The sequence below is a fragment of the Myxine glutinosa genome, chromosome 3 (genome assembly GCF_964187855.1).
Source record: "Myxine glutinosa chromosome 3, kmMyxGlut1.1, whole genome shotgun sequence".
Classification (NCBI taxonomy): Eukaryota; Metazoa; Chordata; class Myxini; order Myxiniformes; family Myxinidae; genus Myxine; species Myxine glutinosa.
Window position 1 is genome coordinate 150,464,394 of NC_136263.1, and position 23,805 is coordinate 150,488,198.

General features: G+C 43.4%; 1 protein-coding gene across 1 annotated transcript in view; it reads right to left on the reverse strand.

The window, feature by feature from the left end:
• MYT1L (myelin transcription factor 1 like) overlaps positions 1 to 23,805 on the reverse strand; it is a 226,371-nt gene that overhangs the window by 153,871 nt on the left and 48,695 nt on the right. Inside the window, exon 5 of the mRNA XM_078773623.1 lies at positions 1,626 to 1,837. Coding sequence (XP_078629749.1) covers positions 1,626 to 1,837 — 212 coding nt within the window. The remainder of the gene's footprint in view (positions 1 to 1,625; positions 1,838 to 23,805) is intronic.

The window sequence follows — 23,805 nt, forward strand, 5'->3', positions numbered from 1 at the left end:
GCCAAAGATCAACAACCATTTCAAATTCCTTAAATCCTCAATTTTCATCTGATTGACTTGAAATTTGAATAGGATCTTCATATCAGCGAACTGAATTGAACCTCCATCTATTTTTGGGGTCAATATAGGCCAAAAGGTCAACATAGGCCAAAGGTCAACATCCTTCTCAAATTTCTAAAATCCTCAATTTTATCCGATTGACTTGAAATTTGAAAAGGATTTTCAGATGAGTGAACTGAATTCAAGCACCATCTATTTTTGAGGTCAATATAGGCCAAAAGGTCAACATAGGCCAAAGATCAACAACCATTTCAAATTCCTAAAATCCTCAATTTTCATCTGATTGACTTGAAATTTGAATAGGATCTTCATATCAGCGAACTGAATTGAACCACCATCTATTTTTGGGGTCAATATAGGCCAAAAGGTCAACATAGGCCAAAGGTCAACATCCTTCTCAAATTTCTAAAATCCTCCATTTTATCCGATTGACTTGAAATTTGAATAGGATTTTCATATCAGCGAACTGAATTGAACCACCATCTATTTTTGGGGTCAATGTAGGCCAAAAGGTCAACATAAGCCAAAGGTCAACATCCTTCTCAAATTTCTAAAATCCTCCATTTTATCCGATTGACTTGAAATTTGAAAAGGATTTTCAGATCAGCAAACTGAATTCAACCACCATCTAATTTTGATGTCAACATAGGCCAAAAGGTCAGCATAGGCCAAAGGTCAACAACCTTTTCAAATTTCTAAAATCCTCAATTTTCATCTGATTTACTTAAGATTTGAAGAGGCTTTGCGTTACAGGTCACTGAATTCAACAAATAATTATTTTTGAGCTCAACATCCACCAAAAGGTTTACGTTTTTATCCCACCGATGCACTGGATCTGCATCCGGACCTTAAACAAAATCGAATCGGCTTGTTCGTGTCGCCTAACCAATTCATCCACCAAGTTTTATCAGTCCACAACTTTTGAAATGTCATGCTATATATCGTTATTGGCCCCAGCTCAATGGTGAAGAATCACTTAGAAATTTAAAAAAAACTCGTTTACGGATCCAGATCCTCATCAGAAATGAACAAATTCTTCCTTGTCACGCACCCAATCTGCCCATCAAGTTTCATCCAAGTCTGTCCACAATTTTTTGAGATATCCTGCTCATAGACAAACAAACAGACAGGGGTGAAAATACATCCTCCGTCAACCTTCGTTGATGGAGGTAATAACTCCCATTATCGATACGAACTGTGGATCTCTATGTCATTCCATTGTGATAAACATGCCAGAAAAATGTATAATTTTGGTAGGTGTTCCCAAATCTCCACAGTGGGATTATCTAGTATTTATTTTTCATAGAACAGACATTTTAGTAAGTGCCCAACATGTGAAGAAAATCCTTTATACTCTCATGTCCATAAAGGTTTTTTTTGTTACCAGCATGAGATGACTAAGAATATCATATTGCCATACAAGGCATCCTGCTCAACGTATAGCTAGTCACTGCAGTCAATGACATGGAGTGAAAAAGACAATAAATGGATAAAAACAATCAAATGAAAACTTACACAGAAATAAATGGGTCTTGCAAACTAAAAACATAAGTGAAGGTGCTAACCTCCATATGTAAGCGGTGAAGGCTCTCGCTCGGTCCCTTTCGGCAAGACGCCGCACTTGCCGAACTCTGGAACATCAAATGTCGGATAATCGTAGACTGACTCCGAGAACTTCTCCAGCTCTTTTGGCAGAACTGTGTGAGGTGTTGGTGGAGACACCTCGTTCCGAGCGCCGTATCCCACCACCTCTAGCTGCTTCACAAAGCACATGGGCCTGAAGAAACACAGACATATAGAATATTCACGCACTACATCCTAGAAGCACTGTTCCAATAATTGCGACACCCTCCAAATGAATGCAACACAAGATGTTTTTAAATTTATTTTTCAGTTGCAGCAATGAAGGTAGAAGGAAGTAGAGGACGGGGAAGACCGAGAAAGACTTGGCTAAAGGTGGTGGAAGAAGAAATGCTGGAAAGGGGGTTAACAAGGGGAGATGTAGAAAATAGGGCAAAATGGAGAAGATTGTCATGGGGACCGCAAGGCTAACCCCCTTTCTAGCAGGGAAAATGGCCTTAAAATGCATGTTGTTGTTTGTTGCAGCATTTTTAGCCAAATCATGCGCTGGACACATTAAACATGTTGATGCAATTCCATTACAATTAAGCATAAAATAATTTTACCACACCAGGTTAAGAGGCAGATATTGTTTTGGCAGGTTAGGTGTTTGCAACTGAGGCAATTAAATATTGTCATTTGATAGTCAACAGCTTATGTCATTCAGAGGGCACCAACAGGGTAGATCAGGGTGAAAGGACCATGCCGCACAACGCAAATGGAAAAGGGACATTATCTGGAGAAACCATGCCGCGATGTGGGGGAAAACGGCGAAAACAAGTATGCGTGAGATTATGAACTGTCACAAAGATAACTTGTTTCCTGAGTATTAAGTGAAACAACAGGAATATCAAACCGACACATGGTTGAATATTCCATTTTTGTGCCTTCTGGGTCAGATTTTGTCCATTTATTTTTGCCTTTCCTTCCATGTAATGGCAAAAAAAACCTTCTTTGATAAAAAAAAAAGAATGTTCCCATTAAGAGGCTGAGTTAGAAATGCTGGGAGAACTGGAAATCTTAAAATGGTCACATGGAATGGAAACTCCAAGCATCATAAATCTTGCTCTCACAAAAGTAAAATACATAAGATGGCATTATAGATACATCAACATGACAAAGCCAATTTCTTTCTGATCAGCATCTCAAGTGACAGCACAATGGCCTACAATTTGGACGGAGAATTCAAGTACGACCTGAAACAGTTACACTTATGACCGCAATGATTGCGAGATGCGGTTTCGTGAAGGCAAGAAATTCCATACGGCAAGGCTCCGTGCATGCTACTTCAACTGTATGGAATCGAGTTGGAATTGTTGTTTCGAAATACAAATGACGAATGGCACAGACAATTTTGCACCTCCTTCAGCCCTCCTCTCCACATCTTCAATGTCTCGTGTCCTTCTATAAATCAATGAATAATGAGACACTTTCCCACTCATTTCGGCAGGTTTGGTAGGAACATAATTGCCTCGTACTTATGACCAGGACATCAAAATTAGAAAGAATAAACGCATCTTCTCTACTTCCTCCCTTGATCCACCCCTCCCAATGTCACCATGTAATTAAAAACCATTAAACTGTGATTAATTAATAACAAATTGGATTAGGGCCATTGTCAGAAGCCATCAACGCTTCATCCCGCAATTAATTCAGACAAAATAGGCATTCCAGGATCTCCTTGCAAGGGTCAAGGACTGGGCTCTCATTACGGTCGCTTAATTCCACAAACGTGTGCGTGATTTCATCGGAGCGCAATGATGCAAGTGGCAGGGGGACAACAAGATTGATCCACATTGATGGGTTAGACACAAGAAGCTCAACAAAACACTTTCTTCCGGAGACATCAACACGACTCTTCGCTTTCCAATTCGAGAGCATATCTCTCGGTTTTTTGATTAATGGCGGGCATTTTAATCCTGACTGCAAGTGATAATGACTCATTACGGTGTAATGGTCCCTCCAAAGGTGTGCAGACAGGCGTCCAATTCAGCCGATGTCAGAAACAATAATAGGACAAGTGTGTCACTGGAAGGCTGGAATACAAAGTAACGTACTTCCAGAAGACTTGTCTTTCGATAATTGTAACTCTTCGAATGATTCTAGTCTACTCTACTCGATAACAGAGCATCGGTGCTGCCGATGTAGTTACTTGGTGGCTTGACATTACCCTCTCAGTAAGAGTCATGGCAGGAATTTGTAACTTGGCCATGGTGCCGGCGATAGTTCGTCCACCCTTCGCGAAGGACAACGTAGGATCTTTAATGTCCACCAACTAATGCTGGCAAAAAGGACACCCATTTTATCAAACTGGATGTCCATCGGAGGGATGGCACACACATTGATTAATCACCGTGCAGGTGAAACACAGGGATGACGGTTTATAGCTGGGTCTGCATTTGAACCCAGGTAAGATAGCTCCGAGGCGAGTGTGCGTACCTCCAGACTCTAAGGTTAATGAAATGCAGAATGAAATGCAGAAAAAGGCTGGCAGGACGACTTGGACTCAAAGCCATCCTGCCTGCCTTATTCTGTATTTCAGCCTTATTCTGCCTTATTCTGTATTTCAGCCTTATTCTGCCTTATTCTGCATTTCAGCCTCATTCTGCTTCATTCTGTATTTATCAGCAAAGTCATGGAATCCATCATTGCATTGGATATCAAATCTTTCCTCTTCTCCAATGGCTTGTTCTCTGATCATAAATTTGGTTTCAGACCAGGTCACTCGACTCTGGACATGCTGCTTCTGGGGTCTCAAAAATGGATGAAGGTCCTCAATGCCAAACACGAAATTCGAGCTGTCTCCCTTGACATACCACGTGCCTTCGATACGGTCTGGCACCCCGCTCTGCTCACCAAACTCTCCTCTTATGGTATCCATGGAAATATCCACGCATGGCTTGCAGACTTCCTCTCTAGTCGTAGTCAACGTGTGGCCCTGAATGGGGTTCTCTTATCTCCCCTTCCTGTTCAGGCTGGAGTTCCCCAAGGCAGTGTTCTGGGCCCTGTGCTTTTTCTGGGCTTCATCAATGATCTCTCTGACACTCTTGAAAATCCTCTCTATCTCTTTGCTGATGACTCCACTCTCTGCCGCTCTATTTCTCATCCCTCAGATCGGCAGTCTGCAGCCCCCTCACTCTCTGCAGACCTGGACAAAATCACAGACTGGTCAAACAAGTGGAACATGTCTTTCAATCCAGACAAATTTCACATTCTTACTATGTCTCTCCGAAAAGACCGACTGGACAACCCTCCCATCTACTTTCTGAACAATCCTCTCCAAGAAGTTCTGTCACTCAAGCTTTTCGGTCTCACCATCTGTCATGATCTTTCCTGGGAAAACCACATTTCCAATCTGGCGTCCAAAGCCAGTCGCCGACTGGGCATCCTCCATTGTGTGAAGTCCTTCCTTGGCACACCTGAGCTCCTCACCACATACAAGGATTTCATCCGCAGCTCAATGGAGTACTGTTCTCCCCTCTGGGCCAGTGCTCCTGCCTCACACCTAGCTCGGCTTCACGCTGTTGAAACCAAAGCTTTCAGAATCATTGGAAACTCCCGCGATGAAACTAACTCCGAGTGCCTTTCACTTGCTAACCGCAGGCAGGTTGCTGGTCTTTCTGTCTTCTATCGATTCCTCTCCGGCCTTGCTCGCCCAGCTTTCTCTGGGCTCTGTCCCCCAAATATTCTTACAGGTCGCACAAGATCTGCCAGCAACCCTCTTATGGTTAAACTGCCAAAATCAAGACTCTCTGCTCACCTTCATTCCTCTTTTCTCTCGCCTCTGGAATAAATTCCCTCAATCTCTTCAATCCCACTCCTCCCTCCAGGTCTTTTAAACAGCTGATCACCACCATCTCTTATCTTCCCCCATCCAAAACCTTCATCTTTTCTACCCCAGCTAATTTCACCCTAGAGCCACTTCTTTGAAATACCAACTTCTTTCCTGGAAGTCGTTGCAGTGTTCTTGTGTTTTATACTTCTCCCCCCCCCCCCCCCCCTCTTCCCACGCCTCCTCCCCCAAAGCCCTCTCCCTCCCACAGATCTCCCGATGTCCCTGCTCCCAAATGTTGTGTTTGTGTGTTTCCATTCTCTCCCCATCTTGTCTACCGCTCCTCTAATTATATGTTTTATGTATCTTTTTGATTTTTCGTGTGATAAATGTTAGCTCTTTCACGAGCCTCGAACCTGTATCCAAAAAAAAAAAAATTTTTTTTCGCCTTATTCTTCATTTCAGCCTTATTCTGCCTTATTCTACCTTATTCTGCATTTCAGCCTTATACTGCCTTAGTCTACCTTATTCTGCATTTCAGCCTTATTCTGCCTTATTCTGTATTTCAGCCTTATTCTGCCTTATTCTGCGATATTCTGCCTTCGTCTGCATTTCAGCCTTTTGCTGCCTTATTCTGCATTTCAGCGTTATTCTGCCTTAGTCTGCATTTCAGCCTTATTCTGCCTTATTCTGCCTTATTCTGCCTTAGTCTGCCTAAATCAGCCTTACTCTGCCTAATTCAGCCTTACTCTGCCTAATTCAGCCTTATTCAACCTTATTCTGCATTTCAGCCTTATTCTGCATTTCAGCCTTATTCTGCCTTAGTCTACCTTATCCTGCATTTCAGCCTCATTCTGCATTTCAGCCTTATTCTGCCTTATTCTGCGATATTCTGCCTTCGTCTGCATTTCAGCCTTTTGCTGCCTTATTCTGCATTTCAGCGTTATTCTGCCTTAGTCTGCATTTCAGCCTTATTCTGCCTTATTCTGCTTATTCTGCCGTAGTCTGCCTAAATCAGCCTTATTCTGCCTAATTCAGCCTTATTCAACCTTATTCTGCATTTCAGCCTTATTCTGCCTTATTCTGCATTTCAGCCTTATTCTGCATTTCAGCCTTTTTCTGCCCTATTCTGAATTTCAGCCTTAGTTCGCATTTCAGCCTTTTTCTGCACTATTCTGCATTTCAGCCTTAGTTCGCATTTCAGCCTTATTCTGCCTTATTCTGCGTTTCAGCCTTATTCTGCATTTCAGCATTATTCTGACTTATTCTGCATTTCAGCCTGATTCTGCCTTATTCTGCATTTCAGCCTTATTCTGCCTTATTCTGCATTTCAGCCTTATTCTGCATTTCAGCCTTATTCTGCCCTATTCTGCATTTCAGCCTGATGCTGCCTTATTCTGCATTTCAGCCTTATTCTGCCTTATTCTGCATTTCAGCCTGATTCTGCCTTATTCTGCATTTCAGCCTTATTCTGCATTTCAGCCTTATTCTGCATTTCAGCCTTATTCTGCCCTATTCTGCATTTCAGCCTGATTCTGCCTTATTCTGCATTTCAGCCTTATTCTGCCTTATTCTGCATTTCAGCCTTATTCTGCCTTATTCTGCATTTCAGCCTTATTCTGCCCTATTCTGCATTTCAGCCTGATTCTGCCTTATTCTGCATTTCAGCCTTATTCTGCCTTATTCTGCATTTCAGCCTTATTCTGCATTTCAGCCTGATTCTGCCTTATTCTGCATTTCAGCCTTATTCTGCATTTCAGCCTTATTCTGCATTTCAGCCTTATTCTGCCCTATTCTGCATTTCAGCCTGATTCTGCCTTATTCTGCATTTCAGCCTTATTCTGCCTTATTCTGCATTTCAGCCTGATTCTGCCTTATTCTGCATTTCAGCCTTATTCTGCCTTATTCTGCATTTCAGCCAGATTCTGCCTTATTCTGCATTTCAGCCTTATTCTGCCTTATTCTGCATTTCAGCCTTATTCTGCATTTCAGCCTTATTCTGCCTTATTCTGCATTTCAGCCTTATTCTGCATTTCAGCCTTATTCTGCCTTATTCAGCATTTCGGCCTTATTCTGCCTTATTCTGACCTATTCTGCCTTATTCTGCCTAATTCTGCATTTCAGCCTTATTCTGCCTTATTCTGCGTTTCAGCCTTATTCTGCATTTCAGCCTTATTCTGCCTTATTCTGCATTTCAGCCAGATTCTGCCTTATTCTGCATTTCAGCCTTATTCTGCCTTATTCTGCATTTCAGCCTTATTCTGCATTTCAGCCTTATTCTGCCTTATTCTGCATTTCAGCCTTATTCTGCATTTCAGCCTTATTCTGCCTTATTCAGCATTTCGGCCTTATTCTGCCTTATTCTGACCTATTCTGCCTTATTCTGCCTAATTCTGCATTTCAGCCTTATTCTGCCTTATTCTGCGTTTCAGCCTTATTCTGCATTTCAGCCTTATTCTGCCTTATTCTGCATTTCAGCCTTATTCTGCCTTATTCTGCATTTCAGCCTTATTCTGCATTTCAGCCTTATTCTGCCCTATTCTGCATTTCAGCCTGATGCTGCCTTATTCTGCATTTCAGCCTTATTCTGCCTTATTCTGCATTTCAGCCTGATTCTGCCTTATTCTGCATTTCAGCCAGATTCTGCCTTATTCTGCATTTCAGCCTTATTCTGCCTTATTCTGCATTTCAGCCTCATTCAGCATTTCAGCCTGATTCTGCCTTATTCTGCATTTCAGCCAGATTCTGCCTTATTCTGCATTTCAGCCTTATTCTGCCTTATTCTGCATTTCAGCCTTATTCAGCATTTCAGCCTTATTCTGCCTTATTCTGCATTTCGGCCTTATTCTGCCCTATTCTGCCTTATTCTGCCTAATTCTGCATTTCAGCCTTATTCAGCATTTCAGCCTTATTCTGCCTTATTCTGCATTTCGGCCTTATTCTGCCCTATTCTGCCTTATTCTGCATTTCAGCCTCATTCAGCATTTCAGCCTTATTCTGCCTTATTCTGCATTTCGGCCTTATTCTGCCTTATTCTGCCTTATTCTGCCTAATTCAGCCTTATTCTGCCTTATTCTGCATTTCAGCCTTATTCAGCCTTATTCTGCATTTCAGCCTTATTCTGCCCTATTCTGCCTTATTCTGCCTAATTCTGCATTTCAGCCTTATTCTGCATTTCAGCCTTATTCTGCCCTATTCTGCCTTATTCTGCATTTCAGCCTTATTCAGCCTTATTCTGCATTTCAGCCTTATTCTGCATTTTGGCCTTATTCTGCCTTATTCTGCCGTATTCTGCATTTCAGCCTTATTCTGTCCTATTCTGCCTTATTCTGCATTTCAGCCTTATTCAGCCTTATTCTGCATTTCAGCCTTATTCTGCATTTCGGCCTTATTCTGCCTAATTCTGCCTTATTCTGCATTTCAGCCTTATTCTGCCTTATTCTGCATTTCAGCCTATTCTGCATCCTCCATCGTGCAAAGTCCTTCCTTGGCACACCTGAGCTCCTCACCACGTACATGGCTTTCATCTGCAGCTCAATGGAATACTGTTCTCCCCTCTGGGCTGGTGCTCCTGCCTCATACATAGCTCGTCTTCACGCTGTTGAAACCAAAGCTTTCGGAATCATGGGAAACTCCCGCGATGAAGCTAACTCCGAGGGCCTTTCACTCACTCACCACAGGCAGGTAGGTGGTCTTTCTGTCTTCGACCGACTCCTATCCGGCCTTGCTCCACCAGCTCTGTCTGTGCTCTGTTCCACAAATATTCCTACAGGTCGCACAAGATCTGCCAGCAACCAGGTGAAATTGCCAAAACAAAAACCCTCTTCTGGTGAAATTGCCAAAATCAAGACCCTCTGCTCACCTTCACTCCTTCATTGCTCTTCACTCCCGCCTCTGGAACAAACTCCCTCACCTCTCTTCAATCTCACACCTCCCTCCAGGTCTTTAAAACAGCTGTTCACCACCTTCTCTTATCTTCCCCCATCCAAAACCTTGATCTCTTCTATCCCTGTTAATTCACTCCATATCCACTTTTTCTGAAATACCGACATCTTTCTTTCCTGGAAGTTCGAGCAGTGTCCATGTGTTTTACACTTCTCCCCCCCCCCCCTCCACCCCCCTTCCCATGGCTTCTCCCCTCAAGCCCTCACCCTCCCACAGTTCTCCCGATGTCCCTGTTCTCTGCTGTTGTACTTGTGTGCTTCCCTCTCTCTCCCAATCTTGTCTCCCGCTCCCTTTATTGTATGTTTTATGTGTCCGTTTTTTTTGTGATTAATGTTAGCTCTTACACGATCTTACGATCTTACACGATCCCGGTGTGTACCCTGGTTAGAATAGGTACACCGTATCCCTGCATGTCGTAAGAGGCGACTAAGAGGGTTGGCGTCAGGAAGGGCATCCGGCCATAAAAACATTGCCTCAAAAAGAGAACCATGACAATTACAACTACATATGGGCAGGGTACAGCCCGAAGTGGAGATCGGTTTCTGAGGTTTGGGACATGGAATGTAGGGACAATGACAGGGATATCAGGAGAGGTTGTGGAAGTATTGATCAGAAGAAGAGTGGACATATGTTGTGTGCAAGAGACGAGATGAAAGGGAAGTGGTGTGAGAATGGTAAAGGGTAGGCAAGGACAGAAATACAAGTTTGTGTGGCAAGGGTGCCCGGAGGGCGTGAATGGTGTTGGTGTCCTGTTTTCTAAGGAGTTTGTAGACAGTGTGGTGAGTGTGACAAGAGTGATTGAAAGGTTAATGATGGTGAAAATGACGATTGGAAAGCTCTTGGTGAACGTCATCTCGGGATATGCTCCGCAGGTTGGTCGGAGCGATGAAGAGAAGGACAAGTTCTGGTGTGCGATAGAGAAGCTGATGGAAAACGTGAAAGATGAGGAAGTTGTTATGGTAGGAGGAGACCTAAATGGACATGTGGGAAGGAGTATGGACGGTTTTGAGGTAGTTCATGGGCATTGCGGATATGGTGTGAGAAATGGAGAACGTGAAAGGATTTTGGAGTTTGCTGATGGAGCTGATTTATTGATTTGTAATACTCAGTTCCAGAAAGAGGATAATAATCTTGTTACATACACGTCAGGTGGGTGGACGACAACCGTTGACTACCTGATGGTGCGTAGGCAAGATAGGGGGCACCACCGGGACACAAAGGTGATCCCAGGGGAGGAGGCTGTTTCACAGCACCACTTGGTTGTCTGCGACATAAGAGTGAAAGGTGCGAGGAGAGTTCGGCGGGTGAAGTACCAACCGAGAATGAAGGTGTGGAGGTTGAAAGAGGTGGCAGTAAGGGAGGCATTAAAAGCGAGGCTGAGTAGGGTAGAGGATGATGTGGTTGAGCTTGAACGTGGTTGGATGTCAATGAAAGATAATCTGTTGGGAGCCGTTGGTGAGGTATGTGGATGCACAAAAGGACCACCGAGGCACCCGGAAACATGGTGGTGGGATGAGGAAGTTGGAAAGAGGATTGACAAGAAGAGGAAGAAGTTCAAGGAGTGGCAGAAGGCGAAGGGTACGGGAGCAGAAAAAGCAGAGCATGAAAGTTATAAGGCAGCCAAGAAGGCTGCAAAGAAAGAGGTAGCAAAGGTGCAGGAGGCATGTAGGAAAATGTTCGGAGAAAGCTTGGATTCGGAAGAGGGTCAGAGAGCGGTATTCAGGATTGCAAAGAAGATAGCGATGGAGAGGTGTGATGTGATTGGGGTGAGTAGCTTGAAGGATGAAGTGGGACAAATCGTTGTGGACCCAGATGGAATTAAAGGAAGATGGAAGAGATATATGGAAATGCTGTTGAATACAGAGAATGAATGGGATGGCAACATAGAGAGTAACCCATTTTAGGACCGGCAGAGAAGATAACTGAGAAGGAAGTTGAGGAAGCGCTAAAAGCAATGAAGAGTAGAAAAGCGGGAGGGCCGTCGGGAGTTGTGGGAGATATGTTGAATGCAGCAGGAAGTTGGGGTGTGAAGAGAATGACAGAGATCTGTAATCTGGTGGTGAAAGAAGGCCGCATTCCAGTGGATTGGGAACTGAGTACCCTCGTCCCTCTATACAAGGGGAAAGATGACTCTCTGGAGTGTGGCTCGTACGGAGTGATAAAGTTATTGTAGCATGGAGTGAAGGTATTGGAAAGTGTGTTGGAGAGGAGGATAAGGAAGAAGGTGAAGATCGACGAAATGCAGTTAGGATTTATGCCAGGAAGAGGAGCGACAGACACGCTCTTTATTGTGAGGCAGTTGCAGGAGAAGTACATGGAGAAGAGGAAGCAGTTGTTTCTTGGGTTTCTTGATCTGGAGAAAGCATTCAATAGGGTTCCACGCAAAGTATTGACATGGGCATTGAGGAAGTTAGGAGTGGAGGAATGGTTGATCAGAGTTGTGATGGCAATGTACAAAAGAGCGTGCACAGCTGTAAGGACGAAGGACGGGAACAGTGCTGAGTTTGAGGTGAAGGTGAGAGTGCATCAGGGGTCGGTACTAAATCCACGTAAAGGAGGGTTCAGAACATAAAGGAGGGTTTACCGTGGGAGTTGTTGTATGCAGATGATCTGGTGTTGATTGCGGAAAGTGTGGATGGACGGAAGGAAAAGATGAACAAGTGGAAGGAATGCATGGAGACAAAAGGTCTGAAGGTGAATATAGGAAAGACGAAGGTGATGGCAAGTGGTAAAGCATGTGGTGAGGTGGAAAGAACTGGGAAGTGGCCATGTGCTGTGTGCAGGAAGGGTGTCGGAGTGAACTCCATTCAATGTACAATGTGCGCTGAGTGGGTTCATCAAAAATGTAGTGGTCTGAGAGGGTCATTAACCAGTGTGGCAGCTACATTCAAATGTAAGGTGTGCACAGAGAGAGCTGCAGATGGAGGAAATGTTGAGTTGGATCTTGGAGACGGCATGAAGCTGGAAGGTGTGAAAACATTTTGCTACCTCGGAGACATGCTGAATGGAGAAGGTGGATCAGACTCGGCAACGGTTGCAAGAGTGAGATGTGCATGGAAGAAGTTTCGGGAACTGAGTGGCGTGCTGATGAGGAGGGGAGTGTCGTTGAAGCTGAAGGGAAAGGTGTATGCTGCATGTGTGAGAAGTGTTATGATTTATGGGAGAGAGACATGGGTAATGAACGTAGAGCAGCAACGAAGGCTGGAAAGGGTGGAAATGTGAATGGTTCGGTGGATGTGCGGATTATCGTTGAGAGAGAGGAAGACAAATGATGAATTGTGAAAGATGATGGGAATAGAGCCTGTGATTGATGCTGTGAAGAGGAACAGGTTGAGATGGTTTGGTCATGTGTTGAGGAAGGATGAAAGTGACTGGTTGAGAAGAGTGATGGAAATGAATGTAGAAGGAAGTAGAGGACGGGGAAGACCGAGAAAGACTTGGCTAAAGATGGTGGAAGAAGAAATGCGGGCAAGGGGTTTAAGAAGGAGACATGCAGAAAATAGGGCAAAATGGAGAAGATTGTCATGGGGACCGCAAGGCTAACCCCCGCTCTAGCAGGGAAAATGGCTTTAAAATGCATGTTGTTGTTGTTGTTGTTGTTGTTGTTAGCTCTTACACGAGCCTCGATCTTGTATACAAAAAAAAAAATAACACTATAGGATCAACTTACTTAAAAAAAATTCATAACTTAAAATTTAATGGCTTAGACTCCAAGCCATCCTGCCAGTCTTATTCTGCATTTCATTAACCTTAGACTCTGGAGGTACGCAAACTCACCTCGGAGCTATCTTACCTGGGTTCAAATGCAGACCCAGCTATAAACCGTCATCCCTGTGTTTCACATGCAGGGTGATTAATCAATGTGCGTGCCATCCCTCCGATGGACATCCACTTGAAATTTTGAAATAACTATTTCCTTCATTGTGGAGGTACTCAAACGATCCAAGGAAGAGCGGAACAGTTCAACCATTGACATGCTGCACCGCATACCAAGCACCGAGGGCAATGGTCATTTTTATCGAGCACACCTGTGGGAAATCTGGCACACTGGTTTGCACCAAACTGATCACCAGAGCAAAATCGGTGGCCATTCATCGTGCCTCTGCTGAAATCTATGTACTACTCGCAATGCCGCACTAGTAAGGCACTGCCATAGCGAAGAGAGCAAGAGGTGGATAAAGTGATCATTTAAAAAAAATCTAGGACATTGGTCTTCTTATACTTATTTACTGATGTATTGCACAGTAACATATTGCATCGGAGTGGTCGTTCATCTCGGTTCAAACCTAAATTCATTACATTGTAATTCCTTATGAATAACCAACCTCCTTGCTATCTGAGGGACAATGAAGACTTTAATGGCTTTCCGCCATTGTGTAGTTCACTGACATTTCTTATACAGGCAGATACCTTGATCAAAATGTTAATGCACGATATAATATAAACGCATGATAATTATTTGGCAATTATATATTAAGATGTAGGAATAAAAAAAATAATCTATTTTTGCATCAAAAACCTTGGGGTTTCCATGAAATACTAAAACAGTATCATAAGATGCATTTGTGCTTCTATAAGACAACATGATGCTCACACGGGGCAGTTCATAAGATACCCAAGTGCTCCCACAAGACACTTGATAATACACCATCGTGCTACTGTAAGGCAAGTCGTAAGACACCATGGTGCTCGGACGGGAAACCCATGAGACGTCTTTATATGGGATGGCACAGCCTTTTCATCGCCGTTGCCCTGTGAGCATTAAGAGCAAACCACAAAGTGTGGACTGGCATCCTACTGTAAACTAGACTAGGTGGAACAGGCACATTGCCCTCTTTTCTGGAGGTCTATTCTGAGCCAGGTGGGGTTTTAAAAAACAAACAAACTGACGTTCCGATTGCACCAGTAATTCTCCTGGGGCCGTTTTGCAGAAGCTTAGAATTCAAATCTTTAATAGTGCTGATGCCTTCAATGGGAGTTGAACAAGCATCCTCGGAATAGCGAATCCATTGTCATAGGCCATCAGTGTCTTGTAGGTAGTTGTGTTTTTGCTAAACATACACATTGAAGGATATGTTTTGTCTAACAAAGATAATAAAAATGACCCACACACTAGCTTTATCAAAAGGAATGCTTTAAAAGTCCTCTTGTATTTCTTGTATGTAAAGTGTATTTTTCTTGGAGTGTATTAGAAATCCTGTGGTGCACAGATCTTAGCATAATACAGTGCAGTGTTAAAAGCTTCAATCCAGTGATAAATAGGAGAGCTCAGAGTGGGTGGGAGTGTTTAATCAGAGGCAGTTTAGCACTAACCTTCACAATGATGCGCTAGCTTCCCGGTTAGCAATTTGGCATCCTCAGGACACTCCACTCATCATGGATCCAACATCAACCGTTACACAGCAGCATTCCCCAAAGTGGTTTGTGCAATACGCCATAAATGCTGATGGCTATTCATATATTTTTTAAACTCTCATTTCCTCTATTTTTACCAACAATTTGTTAAAATTATGAGAACTGAGATCTTTGGAACTTTGTATCCCAGTCCTTTATCCATTTGCAGCGACGCAGATATTTGATAGTAATTAATTAGGAGATAAAGGTAACATGGAACCTTGAAGGACTTTCTTAAATTAAAGCTCCTCTGGGATAGATATGCCATCAATGTCTTAATGGTATGAGGCTTTACAAAAATAACCTGAAATGTCACATCTGATTTGATAGATATCTCAGAAGAACCTGACGGTAACATTTTGTCGTAGTGGTCAGACTAATGATCGACTCGACATAAAATTTATTAAATATCGTGAAATCACCCAAAGATCCATCTTAAGACCCCCACCCTTTCCTCCCCTCACTATCATGGCAACACATTCCTTGGGGTAGATAGTGATCCCCAATGGTCCAATTTAGCTAATGCTATAGCTAATGTCAACTTAGCAAGTTTGCGAATTCCTCCGAGTAGGTCCAAGACCTCTCTTGCACATGGACACTAGAGGCTCATATAATGGTACCATATCTCATAATATACCGTGGCTTTCCCAAATTATTACAACATCTATTTAACAAGCAATACATTTTATTTATTCGTATGCAGCCTGTGGACAGCATCATGTTCGGGAGAGGCACACCTGTGCCGCTGATGCAATGCCCTCTTACCAGCAAGCAGGTACTCATTCTGCTAACCTCGGTAGGTTGACAGGCTGAGTCGACCCACCTGGTACTAATTTAACGGCACGACAGGGGCTTTAACTCAAGGCCCTAGGATCTTAAGCATCTTAAGCCAGAGACCTTAACCATTGAGCCAACACCAGTCTCAAGCAATGAATGATAATCATATTAAAATACTGTCGTGCGATTGCCCCTTTGTTAAGACCAGGGGATCGTGGATGGGCTTGAGCTTTAATGGAGGCGTTTATCCAATTGATAGTGGATCAATACACGAGCCGGGATGAACAGTGCCGACCTACCTTCACGGCCCGATGTCTTCAACCTGGGAATTAATAAATCAAACCAAAATGGGGTTTTGAATAAAAAGGGAAAATAAAACAAGGGTTTATTCAAAATAAATATCTGGACAGGGAAACACGATGATAAAACTAAATCCTAAGTTGGGACGTCCCCACACAAGACTTCAGAAACGAAACAATGGGAGAATTAATCAAATAAACCGTCGTGTGGTGAAATCTGGTGCGTCTTATCTCAATCAGTAGTCTGCAGTCGTCAAGGATGGTCCGGCTCCGGTCAGCGGGAAGTAGGCCTCGTTCCGTCCCCGCATCTGGGTAAGAGAATCGTCGGCGCGCCAACGTCCTTCCAATTCCAACGAGCGAGGGTCCAAACGGGATGAGATCCAACACAAGAGAGGGTCCAGCGCAAAAGGGACAGTCAAGGGAAGGCAAGAGGCAAAGGGAAGAGCTCCGGGCAGGAAGGAACCAGGAACGAGAAGGCCAAGGGAAGAAGAGAGCGAAAATGCCGGCGAGCGAGCGGTTTTTCTCACGGTCTTTTGACGTCACTGGTGCTTTTTCTCCAACCAGTGCCTTGCTTTGCACCTTCCCGAATCTTCTCACCGCGTTGGTGCCTTCTCATTGGCCGAGTGCTTTGTGCCCTCCTCCCATGCCATTGGTCGGTGGCCAACCACAAGTCCTTCTTTTTTCTCTCCAATCACGGGGAAGCTCTCTGCCCTTCCTCTGACCAATCGCACGTCCTCCCCTACTCTGCCAATCGGTGTGGTGTTTGCTGGTCGCCCCTCCCCCTGGCCAATCAAGAGTCCTCCTGGGCGTGGCTATTGCCTGCTTGTTCGATGTTTGTCGCCATGGTGGCGTACTGCGCGGCCGCTTCCTGCTTGTCTTTCCGGTTTGTTTTATCATCAGTCATTGTAAGGGGGGGATTTAATTAATGTGTGCACTAAGGGCCTATCTAATGTCTATAAGAGTGCTTTGCCATAAAGGACAAAGGGTAGATCACAGGTTTCACATACAATGGAGTCTTATGCTTATCCCCAATAACTATTTATCACAGGATCATCCTCGTATGATCACAGGTACACACTTGATCCGACATTCGGTCTGGACAGGTCCTCTACTTATTGTACATTTTGGTGGTTCTAGCTATCACGATCATCGGAGCACCTACCTATGCAGATCTACCTGGATCTATATATTCCCCCTACCCCAAATTCATAACAATACGCAATTTGGCTTCTGTCTGTCTGTCTGTCTGTCTGACTATTTTTGACCATGATACATTCAGTCGTTAAGTATCCAATCTCGAAACCTGACAGAAGGACTAAGCATCACACAATGAAGGTTGTAGCGAATTAATTTGCCCCTCCTCCCCAAGGGGGTTTTCTCCACCAATGGAGTTGTGTGTTGGGGTGTATATTCTTGTTGTTAATGTCGTGTATGTTGTATATGTCGTGTATGTATGTCGTGTGTGGATATTCGTGTTATTGTTAATGTTGTTTATATACTTATGTCAATGTGATATTTCAGTTTTTTTCTTTTTAATAAACTTGCAAAACTTTCTAAAATCCTGTTTCCTCTTTGTCATTATGGGGTATTGAGTGTAGATTGATGAGGGAAAAAATGAATTTAAACGATTTCAGCATAAGGCTGCAATATAACAAAATGTGAAAAAAGTGAAGGGGTCTGAATACTTTCTGAATGCACTGTAAGCAGGGTAAACGTGCAGGTTAAGAATGTTTGCATGTCTCCATAAGGGGTGTGGCTTTTGTGTTAACTAGTTCTAGGGCGTAAGATTAATAAACCCCAGTGTGCAATTGGCCCCTTGTGATTTTTCCCGAATGTTCTTCCAAAATCTCGGCCGGCCATGCAATCGGCTCCATTGCTACAACAACAAATAAAACAAATTACAATCGCCATCACACCATCATGCCGACAGAGACCCAAACACTTGCCGGTCGGCAAGGGAACCCCGCCCAGCCGAACATTCCCGAAGGACAGCTAGACTCCGCCTCCAAGGACTCATAACTGATAAACCACACCCCGAGCATCGTAACTGGTTAAGGGGCCATAAGATGATGTAATGGGATGTCAGGATTGGTCGGGGAGTGCGTCAGCGAAGGAAAAAGGAGGGTGCATCCCTCTCTCTCTCTCTCTCTCTCATTCTGGCTTTCACCCCTATCGTTTGCTTTTTGTCTCGGATGGTTCTCGGCTGCTGCTTGTTCGTGTGCTGGAACAGGACGCTAGCCATTGTTTGTTCGGCTGGGTCATAGAGTTGTGCGCTTTGGAGGAAGGGAAAGAGAAGAAGAGTGCGCCTCTTGGGTCTCTCTCAGTAGGATTTCTCTTCGGTTTTGCTCGAACAAGAAGGGGACCATCTTGTCCTTCGTGAGCTGGTCATGTGGGTCTCACCAAGGAGCTCTGGAACGCATTGGTAGTGTTTCGGCACGTGCTGGGCTTGTGGAGGGCTCATGGCCGTGCTGTTCGACACCAGGACGAGGAGGGCCAATCACAAAGGTGGCCGTCTTGGCTGTTTGCTTCGCACCAGGCGTTTTCGATGTGCAGCACCGGTGCCATTGTTGGAGCGCTCCCGTGTAAGGCACTTCGGGCCACATTGTACTGCGGGCGTCTTTCAATGACCACGTTGAGCCAGCTGAGTGTCGGCCGATATTAAAAGAACATTATTTTACTTTCTATAATTCATTTCCCTTGTCTGTGTTTTCGTGTCTGAGTGGAGACGTCTCAATACAGGAATTAGTTTGACCTCACCTTTCATTTTTATCATACCGCATTTATTTTCATTAAATTCTTTATTTTGGCATTTCAGTCTTGTATTGTGAATTTTCCTTGTCATGTGTTTATTTGTTTGTGGGTTTGAGGAATAAAAACCCCGTGGCAGCCATCCAATCAGATAAGGCTTCGGGCCTTTCCCGCGGGCACGTAGAGATAATCCCGCCAAGTTTGTTTATATGCCTCGGAGTTAAAGCAACGTCCGGCTATCTGTCTAAGGCTGGTCTTCATTGGCTACAGACTTAACAATACTTTCTGAGAGAACTGTGTATATATATATATATATATATATATATATATATATATATATATATATATATATATATATATATATATATATATATATACAGTCACGCGAAAAATTAAGTACACCCCATGTACAGTTTTGACTTTTTCAACATATTTCAACATACAGCTATTTGATCTTCATTTCAACAATATTGATAGATAAAGGTGATATAATATAACAAATATCATGAAACATTTACATTTTGTAGTCCATTGTATAATTTAAATAAACATAAATGCAAATTTCGCATGTGGAAAAAGTAAGTACACCCCGACATTTATCACTACTTCAAATACCTAAAATTTGAATCAGGTGCACCAGCTCAGGTGCAAATGATTAGAACATCGTGATAGAAGATCTTGGAGGAACCTGTCTTATTTAAACCTGAGACATTTAGTTTGGTTTGCTCTTTGTTGTTGAAGTGTGTGGCATCACCATGCTGAGATCAAAAGAGCTCCATGAGGCCTTCAGAAAGAAGGTTATAGATGCCTACGAGTCTGGGAAGGGCTTTAAAAAGATCTCCAAACAATTTGAAATGAATCATTCGACTGTCCGGAAGATCATCTACAAGTGGAGAAGATTTCAAACAACTGCCAACTTGTTCAGGCCAGGCAGCCCCAGAAAGTTCAGCCAGAGAGCAGACCGAAAGATGCTGAAAGAAGTATCTAAGAACCCTAGAATGTCATCACGGGACCTACAGGTAACTCTTGCCACTGTTGATGTCAAAGCGCACGAGTCTACCATTAGAAAGAGGCTGCGCAAATTTGATCTACATGGGAGGTGTGCCAGGAGGAAACCTTTGCTGTCCAGAACGAACATCAGGGCAAGACCAAAGTTTGCCAATGAACACCTATCCTAGGCAAAGACCAGCACTTCTGGAACAATGTGCTCTGGACAGATGAGTCAAAGTTAGAGCTATTTGGCCACAGTACCAGAAGACATGTTTGGCGAAAACCAAAGACAGCATTTGACCACAAGAACCTGATACCAACTGTAAAGCATGGTGGTGGAAATATTATGGTTTGGGGCAGCTTTGCTGCATCAGGGCCTGTGCAGCTCACCATCAAACAATCCACTATGAATTCTCCATTGTACCAGAGGGTGCTTGAGGATAATGTGAGGCCATCTGTCGGAAAGTTGAAGCTCAACCGAAGGTGGACCTTGCAACATGACATTGACCCTAAACATACCAGTAAGTCCACCATGGAATGGCTGAAAAGAAAGACATGGAGGGTTCTGGAATGACAAAGTCAAAGCCCGGATCTAAATCCCATCGAGATGTTGTGGGGGGATTTGAAACGAGCTGTGCATGCAAGAAACCCCTGAAACATCGCACAGCTGAAAGAATTCTGCATGGAGGAGTGGGCAAAAATTTCTCCCAGTCGATGTCAGAGACTGGTAGACAGTTACAAGAAACGCCTACTTGAGGTTGTTTCTGCCAAAGGGGGCAATACCACCTATTAGAGCCAAGGGTGTACTTACTTTTTCCACAAAAGGAAATGGCATCTCTGTTAATTTTGGGTTTAATAAATTATTGCAAAGTCAATTTTACATTGTTTTTTGTTCAATTAGATCACCTTTATCTATCGATACTGTTAAAATGAAAATCAAATATTGATATGTCCACATATGTTAAAAAGATTTAAAAAACATTTCATGGGGTGTACTTACTTTTTCAAGTGACTGTGTGTGTATATACAGACTTGGCATTTAATATGGAAAAAATTTTTTTCCTTGACTTGGGTTTACTTTCTGAACTCAGTATATCAATCTGGTGAGTTTCTTTTACCCTTCGGTGATGTCTGTGTTGAAAGAACCATGTCACTGATTGTCTTTCGCAGCAAGAAGTCAATAACAGGATTATATCACAGGTGGCGTGACAAAATGTAAGGACAGGTATATTTGACGATTGGCTTCACAATCGGGTATATAAGGGTTGTTGCGTTCTGTATTAGTGGAAAACAACTGCTGCACGTCTACAAAAGTTATTGCCGCTTCCTCTGGAGATGGTCCGTCAACTCGACAATGCTGTTTGTTATGGAGTGGTGGCTTTACGAAATTCTGACATGAAACAGCGTGCTATTGCTCGGCAGTATGGCATCACTCAAGGTCAGGTGTCAAAGATCCTGAAACGAAATGCTCAGAGGGGTGTCCCTACTCCAATACCAAGGCCAGGACGTCCATGCAGAACCACAAGGAGAGATGATCCCCAGCTGCACAGGTTAGTCTGCAATGGCCGTACCAAGTCAGCTAATCGGCTTAGGGCTGAGTGGCAGCAACTGACAAATGTGCCTGTATCCAGTAGGCTAGTCAACCAACGACTGGTTCAAGCAGGCTATCATGCCAGGCATCCCCTGAGAAAGCCACGCCTGACCAGACAACACAGTCAGCACCGATTGCAGTGGGCCAGAGAGCACCGTCAATGGCAGCCAGGACACTGGAATCACGTGACCTTCAGTGACGAGTCTATATTTCTGGTCTATCGCAAGATGGCCGCGTCCGAGTGTGCAGACAAGTGCATGAAGCCCACAACGAAGATTGTATAGTGCCAAGAGTCCAAGCTGGAGGTGGTGGGGTGACCGTTTGGGCTGCTTTTCATGCTGGGGGCAAAACTGACCTGGTTGTTCTGAATGGAAACCTGAACCAGTTCAAGTACAGGGTCATTCTGGAAGAAACATTGCTTCCATTTGCTCGTGCAGCCTTTCGAGGAAACTTTGTCTTCCAAGATGACAATGCACGGCCTCATTGTGCTCGCATGATCCAACACTTTCTTGCTGACCGTGGTGTAGAGCATATGGAGTGGCCTGCCATGTCCCCGGATATGAATCCGATAGTGAACCTTTGGGCAGAATTAACGTGTCAAATCGACAACTTGGACCAGCAGCCGACCTCTGTGCGTGAATTGCAGCAGACTATTGTCACTGCATGGCAAGCGATTCCTGTCCAACCCTTGGAAAATCTCGTGAATAGCATGCCTCGACGTGTACGTGCTCTCATGAATGCTCGTGGGGGTTACACGAAGTACTGAACTGTAATTTTGCTGTCCGTAATCCCAGTCATAATTTAGCTTTTGTTTTTGTTGAAATTTTTTTTGGCTAATGTGCAAAATAAAGAGATACTTCTGGAAAACGCACAGAAGTTTAACACAGTACTGTCTGTGAATTGAGTTCGATATCAGTTTACATCACTTTCAAGGATCAATTTATTTGCTTCGAAATGTCAAATGTGGGTTTTGTTTCTTTTAAAGGTCACATTAACAAAATCTAGAATAATTTCAACATAATTCCAATGAACTTTTGGTTCTAAGTCATCTTGAAAAGTAAGTTCACCCCCGCAAAAGAAATATTCCATATTAAATGCCAAGTCTGTATATATATATATATATATATATATATATATATATACTATATATATATATATATATATATATATATATATATATATATATATATATATATATATATATATATATATATATATAGTATATATATATATATATATATATATATATATATATATATATATATATTCAAGTCAGGTCAGTCTCTTGACTGCCACTGGTAACATGTAACACAGTGCTACCTGCTGCATGGTGCATGGTCGGGCAGTCGGCGACTAAACTGGCTACCTTCACTGGCTCGCCAGTGGGGAGGGTGACTGTGACGGACTAAAAACAATACCTGTCAAAGGGCGGATGAGTTCCCTCTGGGAGCCAATGGCCATCCAGTAAGGAGATGGTGTCTCCAAAAAAACACTCATCCGGTTGGACCGGTTCCTTAGGTAGTAGGTTGAAGGTAGCAACCGTTCAGAGTGGTACTACCATTCGGACTTAGGAGCGTTAAAGTGGTGCCCGGAATGATCTTACACTCTCCATGTCAGGATTGCTGAATTTTCTTTCTGTCTCACTCAAACTACAGCTACTGGTTGAGCTTCATTCTCTTTCTCACAAACAAACATCATACATTTTTCATCATATAGTTTTCTTCTCTTCTAGTTAAGGCCTGGCCTCGATGAGGGCTGCATAGTCCGTGCCTGGAGCCTCCACCATTAAAAAAAATATATATATATATACATAGCAACAATAATAAAAAGCAATGCTTGTTCGTCAGTCAGTCAGTCAGTCAGTGTGTGTTTGGGTCTCATCCATTACTCCTAAACCATGAAACCTATCGGCCCGGAACTTTTCATGCATACTTATCGAACGCCATTGGAGTGCATTGATGAAAACTGGGTGCTTGGGTGTGTTTAAACACCCCTTTTGAATTTCATTAACCGGCTTATATAATTTAAAAAAACAGGCTTTATCCTTGGTCAGCCAGCTATCCCTCACGGGTCTTCAGCTTTTTTGGCATGCTCAAAACGCCTTGCCCTGGAAGAGGCCACATCCTGCATGATTAAGTGCTCAACATTTAAATTTTCACTTTCTTCACTCAAATCATCGAATGTCTGATCTTCATACCTACAAATCGCTGTATACATAACTTTTGTAGAAATAGCGTTTCATGACTTTGTGGAGCATTTCCTGTGGTGAAAATGTAGTTTTTTTCCCCACAGATCATCTCACATCCCTTTTTAAGTGTGATTTTATTTCTTTTGTAATTATTTGTGGTCACTAAGATAGATAAAGATTCAGTAAAAACAAATTGTGTGAAAATCCGTTCACTTTTGATTGATTTACCACATCGTGTGAATTCACAAAGTGCAATGCTTAAATGTTCCGCATGCTCTTCATATATGCCTTGCCATTTATCCTCCCCCTTCACTCCTCAACCACGCCCGCCCACTCCCCTCCCCCTCGGCTCCCCCTCCTTCTCCTCTCCCCCTTGGCTCTCCCTCCCTCTCTCCTCCCCATCGGCTTCCCCTCCATCTCC